At 49.9% G+C, this 11185-nt stretch overlaps 4 protein-coding genes across 4 annotated transcripts; 1 reads left to right on the top strand and 3 right to left on the bottom strand.

Moving 5' to 3' along the window:
• Positions 1-1274: 1274 nt before the first annotated feature.
• On the bottom strand, positions 1275-3760 carry PV09_03175 (uncharacterized protein). Its single transcript, XM_016356337.1, has 3 exons — positions 2434-3760; positions 2004-2381; positions 1275-1945 (listed from the first exon to the last, which is right to left on the bottom strand). Exons 1-3 carry the CDS (start codon positions 3524-3526, stop codon positions 1314-1316), a joined length of 2103 nt encoding a protein of 700 aa, XP_016215860.1. The 5' UTR covers positions 3527-3760; the 3' UTR covers positions 1275-1313.
• Positions 3761-3894: 134 nt separating this feature from the next.
• PV09_03174 (uncharacterized protein) lies at positions 3895-4899 on the bottom strand. The gene has a single exon (XM_016356336.1). It carries the CDS (start codon positions 4645-4647, stop codon positions 3988-3990), a length of 660 nt encoding a protein of 219 aa, XP_016215859.1. The 5' UTR covers positions 4648-4899; the 3' UTR covers positions 3895-3987.
• Positions 4900-6495: 1596 nt separating this feature from the next.
• Positions 6496-7162, bottom strand: PV09_03173 (uncharacterized protein; the record flags this gene model as incomplete). Its single annotated transcript, XM_016356335.1, has 3 exons — positions 6496-6580; positions 6634-6856; positions 6904-7162. 3 exons carry the CDS (start codon positions 7160-7162, stop codon positions 6496-6498), a joined length of 567 nt encoding a protein of 188 aa, XP_016215858.1.
• Positions 7163-7939: 777 nt separating this feature from the next.
• PV09_03172 (uncharacterized protein) lies at positions 7940-10906 on the top strand. Its single transcript, XM_016356334.1, has one exon. The coding sequence runs from the start codon at positions 8235-8237 to the stop codon at positions 10425-10427; it is 2193 nt and encodes a 730-aa protein (XP_016215857.1). The 5' UTR covers positions 7940-8234; the 3' UTR covers positions 10428-10906.
• Positions 10907-11185: the final 279 nt, after the last annotated feature.

The raw sequence follows: 11185 nt of genomic DNA, 5'->3' as shown, positions 1-11185 counted from the left end.
TCTAGAAGGCGATGTGTGCGCCCATAGGTGCGAGTGCTGGAATTTCTGAAAGGCTATGAACGCCTTCAACTACCAAAGATGCTGCTGCCGTACACCTGCTGGAACCGTGATCCATATAGCAACGCCTCAACTGCGGAGCGTACTACCGAAATGTGCATTTCAAGTGCAGAATTCCCCCTCCCTGAATGTCTTTGCACCGAATAACATGATGGGCCAGCAGCTGTGTCACGCGCATGGAGGGTCCGCGCGGTCCATCTGTGTGTCAAGCACATGCTTTTCGTAAAGCAAATGGCTTCGGCCCTCTTTCTCAACAGGAGGCTAGAGGCAGCAGATCAGTATACTTGCTTTACGTTAGAAAGGCTATTTTAGGAACCTTGCCTGTCCCAAGGCGCTCGCGACCAGGAAACGCATGTTTCGTCTCCCGTTGACGGACGGCCGAAGGGTACGTGAGCATTTTTGATTTATTCGCACGTCTGGGTGAAGAACAAGGAGAAGAAGAAAGAGAAGAAGACAAGGTGGAAGACAGCACCAAAACACAATATTTGGGGCCCACGCTCTCCCTTCCAACGCGAAGTGTTCCTAGTCAAAGTGAAAGCGCGCCTACCCCATCCAGATGGCGGTTCCTCAATTTGAAAGAGCTTGGGCTCGAAGAATTGTACCTCTCCCACACTTGTCGTAGCGAGAGTCTCGAGCGACAAGATGGACGTGAGAAGACCCGTGAGAACGATGCGTACGCCGCTCTCTGGCGGATGGCTGTCATGCTACGCGATACGAATCACGCTGCGAAGTCAAACCTCCTGTAAAGGGCTCCTGAAGCGATCAGTAGACATACACACCATGCCGTCTTAGTCGGAATCCCGTAGACCTAGCCCATCGGATGAGGGTCAACCATGTCAGGGAGCAAAAATCATGTCATCCCTATCTTAGGCTCGATGCATCCGCTGGAAGTTTGCGTAGAAAGAAGAAGCCTTGGGAGGGCTGGAACTGGATAGAGGAATTTTGGTTAAATGTTCGACAATCTTTGATCGTTGTTCACGGGCTGAACTCGGCCGATACTTTTTGGATTAGATCGGGCATAAAACCCCTTTCTTTTTCTTTTTATACGGAGAATCGACGCCACTAAGCATACGAGTTAGTCTAGAAGATTCAGTTTCCCAAAAACCACCAGGATGAGTTTGATAGGCCACCGACTGGTGCAATGGTTTGATCACCGGAGACGAGATTGGGTACGATATGCGCTTCTGAGAGGCAAGAGGCCACGCAAAATATATAAATAAGGAGAAATAAAGCTGATGCATTCATTATGCCCATAATCATACAATTTCTTCATCCTCATCCGCCGTTGCCACAGCAGCATACTCCATTCCTCCCCGTCTCCTAATTCCGCCAGCCGTCGGTATGTCGTACATCGTCGTATAGTCGACCTTTTCGCCCCCCAGCAAAGCCTCACCACTCGGTCTCGGCTTGAACACGCTCGTCTCGTCACAAAAGAAGTCCTTGAAATTACGGACCCATCCCCGCGAGAATGGGTTGCGCTTCTCTATGCTATTATCGCTTTGCGTCGTCTTCAGGAACACATCCACGCCAAACATGGTCATCCACTGGCTCAAGCATCCCTTCTTGTGGGCATGTGCGCGGGCGGCAGCTGCAGGATCGGGGCCACGGCCCGTCGCAGTGATTCCTCCACCTTCGAGGCTGGTGGAGCCAGTGGCGATGAACGTTTCGGCAGCACTGGGGTGCTTGTGAGTGGACATGGCTTCGTACGTCGTAAGGCCGCGTGTTATTTGCACAATTTGAACGATCAAAAGCATAGAGACCCAGACAAGTTGGACGTTAGTCCAGATGCTGAGGACTATGGTGAAAGGATCTGAGTTGAGGGTAGCGCACAAGGTCGGGGAGATGATGTTGCATGTTGCATCCGTGGGATGCGGAATCAGGTCTAGATCTGCATTCGAGTTAACCTCGTTGGGTCTTATGAAGAAGCGACAAGCAAACGCCCTTACAATTGTACACGAGCCAATCCCAAACCAAAATCCCCAGCTCCATCGTCAAGACGTAGTATACGAATTGCCTATGGTTATTGACAGCCACGCAATTGTCCACCCACGGGCAGTGGTGATCCTGTTTTGCCACGCATCTTTGGCACTTCTTGCAGTGTTTACTCCTCAACGGCCGCCTCGTCATGCAGGTCACGCAGAAGTTTCTTTCGTCAAATATCCGTTTGTCTAGAAGCTCGTCTATAATCGTCTTTTGAGCGGCGCGGGTGCTAGGTTTGGGCACGAAGCCGGGATCCATACGCATAGCTTTGGCGTAGAAGTATGTGACGAAGCCGTATAAGATGCCAAAAAGAACATTGAGAAAAGGATGCGACCAGAAAGACCCTGAGAAACTCGTTAGCATGCTCAAGAAAGTGGGCTTGATGAGCAGACTCACATGGTAAAACTTTTGTTAGCCACCGCAAACCTAGCCAAAAAAGTGAACCGGCGAAGACGCCAGCTAAAAAGGGCACCTTGTGCATCGTCTTCATATCAGTGGGCGCCCATCTCAGTGCCCAGTTTGCTCCAAGCTGCATCAAATACACAAAAAGGACGCTGATCGGCACTGCGAGATACACGACCATGTGGCTGAGTATGTATAAAAAGCAAAATCCCACAAAGAACGGCCACAAGAAATACGCACGGTTGTAAAAAGTCCGCTTGTCCTTGACGACCATCTCCAAGGGAAACTTTCTGGGTGAGCCGTCGGAGTTGTAACCGCACTCGTGCAGCGCAATTTTCCATTGCTTTGTGCTGCCCATCTCTTTCGCGACGACGGCCGGCGTCTTGCCCTCATTGTTCTCGGCAAAGCGGTCGCTTCCGTACTCGACAAGCTTGAATATGCAGTGCTGATTGCCTTTCACTAATGCCCAGTGAAGCGCCGTGAAGCCCAGGTCGTCGCGAGCGTACACACTTGCCCCCCACCGTAATAGCAGATCTATGACCGCACCGTAGCCTTTGTATGCCGCCCACATCAAGCTGGTATGGCCCTGAGCGTCCTGGATGTCTATGGGGATATCCTGGTGCAGCAACAGAGCGATCTGAAATACGTTGCCGTCCAAAGTCGCGCTGTGCAGGAGGTTGAAACCCTGATCGTCCGTGAGCAGCGGATCTGCACCGTTCTCCAGCAGCAGATTCACCACGTAGTAGTGACATTTCTTAGCTGCCCACAACACGGGGGTTGCCACCGCATCTCCACCTTTTGCGTTGACGTTCGCGCCTGACTTGATCAAGAAGTGACATAGAGCGTAATGGTTGTTGATCGCGGCCCAGTGCAGCGGTGTGATGCCCTGCTCGTCGGCGTACGTAGCGTCGTACTTGCCACTGTCGAAGAGTCGCTGGATGGCGCCAATCTCCCCGAGCCGGGCGAGCTGCATGATGTCTTCCTCGACGGGCAGCGGCGGCTTGGGCGCAACATCTTGCAGTTCGTGTGCGTCTCTGGCGGTGCCGTCCTTAAGCACGCCGTTGGGGCGTGAGGGTGATGAGGGCATTTGCTCGAGAGGGAGGGCTGGAGAAAGGTGACAACGTATGGGAGTTTGGGAGGTCCGGGAACGGCGGAAGAATCAATGCCAGGTCGATGGAGTCGGAGCGCAATTAGCTATATCATATCGAACACGACCAGAATAACAGGTATCGACTGTGTCTGCAGCAAGGAATGTCGTGCAATTTACGAATGTGAGCCCGTTTGCAGATCGCAAAGTGCCAAAAAGCTGTCGACGCCGAAGAAGATGGCGCAGCGCCTGTTGGCTCGATCGGGAAGTGGCTGACGGGCTGTGCCAGCTTCGTCAGGGTCCGAAGGGGGTGAGAGCTAAGCCTTTTGCCAAGCGGCGGACGGGTAACTCTCCTGTGAATTTTCAGGCTACCAATCTTCCAGCTCTGCTGGCGTATTCTACACGAACTGAACGCTCATTATTGTAAATGCTATGAATACCAAAGAAAGACCAGACGCACTTCACTTTGGCTGGTCTAGGCGGCCCTCGTTGGGGTCCCTCAGGCTTGGCTTTAGTTTGAGCAGCCGCTGAACTTCCCTCAGCCTCGTCTGCAGCCCCACAGGCACCTCCACACCGGACTCCATCCCCTCAATCTTCTCCTGGATTCTCCTCTCCTCGTCCTCTAGGGCCTTCATTCGCTCAATCTCTCTTTTCCAAGCATGCAGCACACACGCAACCCTGTTCTGTCCGTACTCGGGCAAGAACGCCAGGTGGCTCTTCATCTTGTTCGAGATCTTGCTCGTGTCGATGTCCGGGTTTGGTGGCTCGATGATGTATCCTTCCTTCACCAATTTGTGGTATGCCTCCTCAGCTAGCCGTTCGCTTGGTGTAACATCGATGACGTACAGTGAGTTGGATGAGATGTGCTTTGGATTTCGACTCCACATCTGGTGCTCGAACAACCTGTCCTCATCGTCCAGCGTGAGCTCGGCATTCGCGCATTTGACCTCGAAGTGACCAGACTCGCCCAGGAGCCTCTTGAAGCTGAAGCGATGCTCCAGGTGAGTTGGGGAAGCCAGCTCCTGGATGCTGCTTGTGCTTTGTGATGTAGAGTGTGGCATTCTGTTGGTGAGTTTTGGAGGAGGAGGACGATGGAAGGTGGACGAGTGCACACCCGCCATCGTTCAGCTGGCGCATTCTTATTCTGTGCCTTTCGATGCCTTGAATTAAGCGAGCCAATGGATTCGTGAAAGTTTATGTCTCCGTTTGGCACGCCGATGTTGGGATGCATGTCATTCGCCTTTATCGCGCGTGCATAGCCTCAGTCAGGTCTCGAACATCGGTCGCTGCAAGCATCCACATGACAACCTTGCTTTGTCCAAACCAACGACGTTTAATCCGTTAGCTTGGGCGTAAAAGTACATGAATGTGAAGTGGATTCGCTCTTTGTACTGAAAATTAACATAATAAACTTTTGGACAAGCAGCGCATTCCTAGCCGACCTCGGACGATAATCCGGAAAGCCGATTATGACAGACAGGTATATAATATTGTGGCGCCTTCAGGGATATCGCGACAACTGCAACGTAAAATCCTAGACTTGACGTCATGATAACATAATCACCGTAGAAAATCAAAACGAACACATGAAGGCCATTACTTGAATGGCGCCGGCATCAAGCTTCAATAGCGGACAAGAGCGCAGCTGAGGCAAAGGACGGGGCACATTATACGCAGTGGTAATGCTCAATAGATGTCCCTCACTTGTTGCAGATTTGTAACACTTAAGCGCCAAACTTATCGGGACTAAGCTTCAAAGACCTGTGAAGCTTTGATTTTTGACCTCGGTGTCGACATGCTGCGACTGGAGAACAGGCACGGTGGAAGCGCTCAGACGATTTTCCACGCCATTTATCTCCGCAACTCGGCCCGAACAACGCACTCCAAACCGAAAGAAGCTTATAGTAAAGATTATGCGCCCAGATTCATGCACGAGGTACCTTAGTGAGATTTTGATGTCACTCAGCGACACCTCGTCGATCGAATTAAAAAGATTTACCCAGGCCATGAAGCGTTTCAAGAATATGCACCAGATGTGAAGATGTCGGTAGATAAATACTTAGAACGTTTCTTTCAGACTATTGCTCTCCGGCGCCTCAACAAAGCCTCTCTACATAAGACTCGTAAACACTTAGCGGCAGGGTTTAGGCATCAGATAAGTGCTGACAATGAGGTCAGATATATTAGACTCCTACGCTCTCGAAATTGATTCCACGGCCGATGACGCATTATTCATGAGTATTGAATCCATTTGAAAGTATTGCTGCCGTCCAGGAAGTCAGACACATCCCAATCGCGCGGAGCCAGCATAATTATCGAAGAAAAAGTTTTCTAGTCACCACTCTTACTTACTAACTAGAATACGTGACTTCTACCAGCATCTCGAACTAATCAGCAGGCCACTCTGGAACAAGTAATGTGGACTGGTTGTGCTAGGCGGTCAAGAAATCTAAACTGCTCGCGTCCGACCAAGACAGAACTGCGAATGACCCATGGATGCAAATCGGTAAGAAGAAAGACATTCGACTCTGCAAGCAACATAATTTGGTCGTCTAGCGGATTCACAACGCCGTGTTCAGGACCTGGTGCTCACGGTAGCGTAAGGAAGCACGTGTATTATCGTGGCAGGGCAGTCATGTGACAGAAGACAAGTCGAATCAAGAATGTCTGGAATCTTATGGACAGTAATGGTATAATGTTGGCGATGTTCGGAACTACAGCTTGGAGCTGGAGAAAAGATGCGGTGTTCTCAAGACTTGTTGGAGCTTATCCTCCCTCTTGGACCACTCGAACTAGAATATATTCAGGCGCCGTCTACTGCCTACGGATGTACTGGCAGATAATCTTGATCACCGTGGAGTTGGCGCAGAAGAATTAAGTGGAAATACCACAGCAGGGTACATGTAAATCACAGCGTTCGAATTCTATGTGAGTTTGGCCCTTTGAAATCACATGTATCATACAAATGACTAGTTGTCTAGCTCTGGACAGTTCTCAGAAGTCTCGGAGGTAATGGCATTGTATGGCGGTGGATCCGTCCAGATGATGTCGTAGCTACGCAGTCGTTAGTTTTTTTATATTGAAAGCTAGAGTGAATGTGGACCTACCGATCGCCATCGTACTTTGGAGCGTCATTGTCTCCTAAGGCCTCCACAATGTCTGTAAGGGCATCGTGCTCCCAGCAGATGAGAATATTTCCAGCCCCAGAATACCCATTGACAACATCGGCGACGCAGTCTGGGTCGTCTCGATCGCAAGAAGTATCCACGACGAGTCCCAAGTCATCAGCCAATGGCTTTACAGTATCGTATGGACGTTGACGAGATCCGTCTGCATGCTTTAGCGATTCGTGACATTCATGGCTATATGTCGCTTACCACTTTTCGGAGTTTGAGCCATAATGTGGCCAATGTTGTAACTTGACTCAGCGCCGAAGACGGCTCGCAGACATTGAGCCCTCTGCTCACCTTCCGCACTTAGTCCATCACCACTACTGGGTTTTTCGCCGTGGCGGATAAGGTAAACTATGGGCTTGGCTGTTGCCAGAACCAGCAACAACGATTGAATGAAAATACCATCAAGCCGCATCGTTTTTAGGAGCTGTGAGACGTGAAAGTCCTCACGAGCATTTTTCATGCCTCACATATTTATATTCCGCACTCGGGCTTTCCCATATCCTGTACTTATTTTGGGCTCTTTTAAGTGACGGGAGTGTCCGCGGGGGATCGGCTGTCGATCACTTAATGGGACCTGCGTCCAGCCATGAAACGTGAATAGCAGAAGACGCGTGATTCGCCGCTAAGGCGTCACCCCCAACTTCTTCGAAGGCGGCGGCAGCTTCGCACGTAATAATATGACTTCGTGGCAAGTGAAAGAGCAGAAACAGGAAGGTTTCATACGACAGAAGAAATAACTTCTTTGTCACCAACAGCGATATTAGTGATATCAGTGACATGTTCTGCTCTAGCCGTAGAATGTAGGAAGCGCTTTTCGCGCGCCGAAGACGGGAATGAAGGATGGAGGGTCATATCAGCGAGAGTACGGAGTAAATCGACTCTTGGAATCATTTAAAAACACCTCCTTTGCCTCTAAAATGTCGTAAAGGAGGATCCGGAAAGGGGTGATCAAAGATTGAAGGTGCCATTCAATGCCGCTATGTTCACATAAAATGCTTTTCTATAAATCAAGTTCCAAGCGTGGATCATCGATACTGGCAGTAGACCAACTCTGTGACAAATGGTAGCAAGCTTTGGGGAATGGACAACAAAACTGTGCTTGATGTTGAAGCGAAGCTTTGCAAGTTTGGTTGAACAGTGCTGCAGCTTTGCTTCTCGCAGTCCACTACACCAAATGCGGCTGACCGTAGAACTAGGGCATAGTTTCCGGCAACTGGGTGAGCCACCCCGTGGTATTATCATGCTCGGCATCGCATGCGAGCAAATCACAATCGTTTACTTCTTGGCTCAATCTGCATTGCGTTCTCTTCTTCAGATCCCGTCGTCAAGCAATAGCTCACAAACCTCTTGGCGTCGCCCATCGACTCCGAGCATACAGCGTTGCATGATCACGACCTATGTAAACCCGAGGACGTTTCAAATGATTTCTATATTATAGGCATCTATGTGCAGCGCAGTTTTGATGTAACTTGTTGCAAAACTCCTACTGCTTACAATACCGTCAGGAAAATATCACCGACTCTGTCATTGCAATGGAGAAGTGGAGCCCGGCCATTGATCCAACCTATCGAAAAGGTCAATGCGAATTCTTTACGTGGAACTGGTCTCTGGGAACCGAATTTTCAGAGGATTTACTTAGTGAGCATGGAAATGAAGCAAAGGAGCACCTCTTTCGAGAATTTCTACCTGCTCATCAAAAAGAACTTGAGAGGGGTCACCGTACACTTCAAAGACTGCGCGAAATTCATCCTATAGTGGCAAGCTTGGTAGGCACTAAGCCGTACCTTGTAGACGGAATGACTCTGCGTCTGATCAATGGCGAAACCTCTGCGATGCCCAAGACCTATACAGCGTTGAGCTATTGTTGGCCTATGGAGCCAAGAAGGCAGACGTCAACTGGAAGACGGCCACTTCCTATCAGCCCTTTGCTGTTTCAGCACCTCGTCCTGCAACGGGAGACGGCTGATGAAGGCATTTGGTGTGACCAGATATGCATTGACCAGGTCAACAAGGACGAGAAAAGTAGAACGATTACGGCTATGGACGCCATCTACAGGTCTGCCAGGGTCGTGGTCGTTGCACTGGAGGACATCCAGGTTTCCACGGAAGAAGAAATCTTTCTAAGGGCATTCATTGAAGATTATGAAGACAGAAAATGGCAGCCGCTGCCGCCTCCCCATATTCATGAAAGACCGCCGTTTATGGAGAGAAACCCGGTTCTGATGGGATTCTTCTTGAAGATATGTCGGTCTCGATGGTTCCAAAGAGCGTGGTGCGCGCATGAAATGCGCCTCGCGAAAAGACATCGCTTCTTGATACGATGCGAAAGCGACTCTCATACTTTGCTCTCCTTTTCGGACTTCTTCATGGCCTACTTGGTTCTGCTATCGGCTAGCGTATCGCTACCGGACGAAGAAAAACAGGTTAGGCACATACTCAATCAGGTTTTCAATTTCTCAGGTTACATGGATGAGCTCCGTCGGGTTCTGGTCGGATCCTCGAACAAGGAGAAGGAAGACGGACATTACACGCTAGCTTGGACAACTCTTATCTCCGAAACGTTCAAGCTGGGAGCAGGCGGCGACCCAGATGCGCCTGATCGTGAGAAAGACGCAAACTTGGACAAAATGACGATTGTTCTCAACAGCATGGGAAGTGGCCTTGCACTGAAGCGCTATGCTGCTGCGCAAAGCTCACGCACAGCATCGGAAGAACTCTGCCAAGCTGTTCTGTTCACGTTGTCTTTGGCAGCCGGTGACCCAACGTCATTGACGACGAACGGTGATCCTTTTAAACTTGCTACGAAGGAATGTGCGAGTTGGTTGCGACGACCTCATCACACTGATATTGGCTCCGGCGCAATGAGGCAAGAAAAGCTGCCGGAAATGGACCCATTCTTTGTCAAGCTTGATACAAGCCCATATATGAAATGGATCGACCTCGACTTCTTCGTAAGCAGCTCACTGCAAGAGCCTCCCGCCGAACTCCGCTCTCTAGCTGGACTTCTTGTCTCAGAATGCCGAAAGGCTGGTCTCGGAGGTGGATTTTTGGGTCAATTGGCGCAAGGTCCGCTCTACCTGGGCTGGAGAATGGAGGCAGATTTCGAGTTTTGGAATATCAACTTTACCGGCATTATCGCAATATTCCTCTTATTTGGCCCAAAGTGGATGCTCGGCATGGCAGAGAAATGTGGGTTCGCCAGTCCTCATGTGCTTGATGAGATCAAGAGTGCCGTACGCACACATTTCTCAGACGGATTTGACCAAAACTGGCTCCGGGATCAGGAATGGACAAAGTCTGAGTCAAGTCTACATGCTGTTGATTGTTTGCTAAGGATAGCATACTGGCTGGTTGGTTGGTCAATGTCCATTATGCCTCAGACGCATCCTGATCGCTGGACGTGGAAGCCGTACATTTGTTTCTCTGATCAAGGTTTCAAGGCAATGATCTTGTCGCCAGAGAACATGACTGTCGCGGTGCCTCTTGCGCTGTGGCGGATGGGCTACGACCGTCTTCCACGAGTTTGGCTCTTGGACCCCAATTCCGAGGTGGAAATGACTTCAAATGCGTCTGATTCTGGTGTCGGGGATGAGATTGCAATGAGAGGAAAATCGGTTCTATTCGCCAATTTGTCGAACGACGATTATTCAAACCTGCGAAGGCAAGGCCTTTGCACGCGAATGCGGGTACATGGGCCTAAGCAAAATTCTCTCGAAGAAAATTGATTCAAATGCAATCCGGATCGGAAGGCTCTGTCGCAGGGCGGTCCTTAAATTCAAAGGCAGACATCGTCACTGAGATGCTTGCTCCGAGTCACGCAATCATTCCAGCTCGATCCTAAATTCAGAGAGCTAAATGGAAGTACAGATAAGGTTGTTTTACGCAAAGTATGAGAGCCGTTATTATAAACTCGACGGGACTACACGATCACGCCTGATGCTCCTCGTTCACCGCGTGAAGCGGACCATCCTCCCCTCTTCGTTCACAGCTGAATCTCGTGAACCACTTTTCATAACACGTGTGTAATGCCATGCATTGCACAAAGGTACAACTGCAGATGTCGGTAAAGATTGGGAAATGGCTGGAAAACCATTAGTGTCGCACAACAGCCAACGTTAAATATCGCGGTGAACTACCGAATCAGAACGCGACGACAGCTTTTCTTGAACCACTTAGTACTCCAGCGTCAGTCTTAGTCAGTGATATGAACCTGACTTATTATTCTGTCCTCTAGAGCTTGAACAGATTTTGTTTGTTGTTCTCGCAAGCGATATTGATCTCGGATGCCTTAATACCCGCATCGGCCATCCTCTCATTTCCCATGTTTCCATCCTCCAAAAAGACAATTCTTCTCCCAACGGCTCGTCTAAGTCGACCGATATGGTTCAAGTGCACACGAGGGTGACAAGCACTGCCATACTGCGTCGTATGCTTGCCCAGCGACTCTGAGAGACGTGATTGTTCGGCTTCCGTGGCTAAGCCC

The sequence above is a fragment of the Verruconis gallopava genome (genome assembly GCF_000836295.1).
Source record: "Verruconis gallopava strain CBS 43764 unplaced genomic scaffold supercont1.8, whole genome shotgun sequence".
Lineage (NCBI taxonomy): Eukaryota > Fungi > Ascomycota > Dothideomycetes > Venturiales > Sympoventuriaceae > Verruconis > Verruconis gallopava.
Note: the sequence above shows the minus strand (reverse complement) of the source record. Positions and strands in the feature narration are given on the sequence as shown.

Coding starts and splice junctions, on each gene's coding strand:
- PV09_03175 (XM_016356337.1), bottom strand. CDS start 3,526: ATGCCCTCATCACCCTCACGCCCCAACGGCGTGCTTAAGGACGGCACC. Junction 2,382..2,433: donor GCTAACAAAAGTTTTACCAT/GTGAGTCTGCTC, acceptor CGAGTTTCTCAG/GGTCTTTCTGGTCGCATCCT. Junction 1,946..2,003: donor GGATTGGCTCGTGTACAATT/GTAAGGGCGTTT, acceptor ACTCGAATGCAG/ATCTAGACCTGATTCCGCAT.
- PV09_03174 (XM_016356336.1), bottom strand. CDS start 4,647: ATGGCGGGTGTGCACTCGTCCACCTTCCATCGTCCTCCTCCTCCAAAA.
- PV09_03172 (XM_016356334.1), top strand. CDS start 8,235: ATGGAGAAGTGGAGCCCGGCCATTGATCCAACCTATCGAAAAGGTCAA.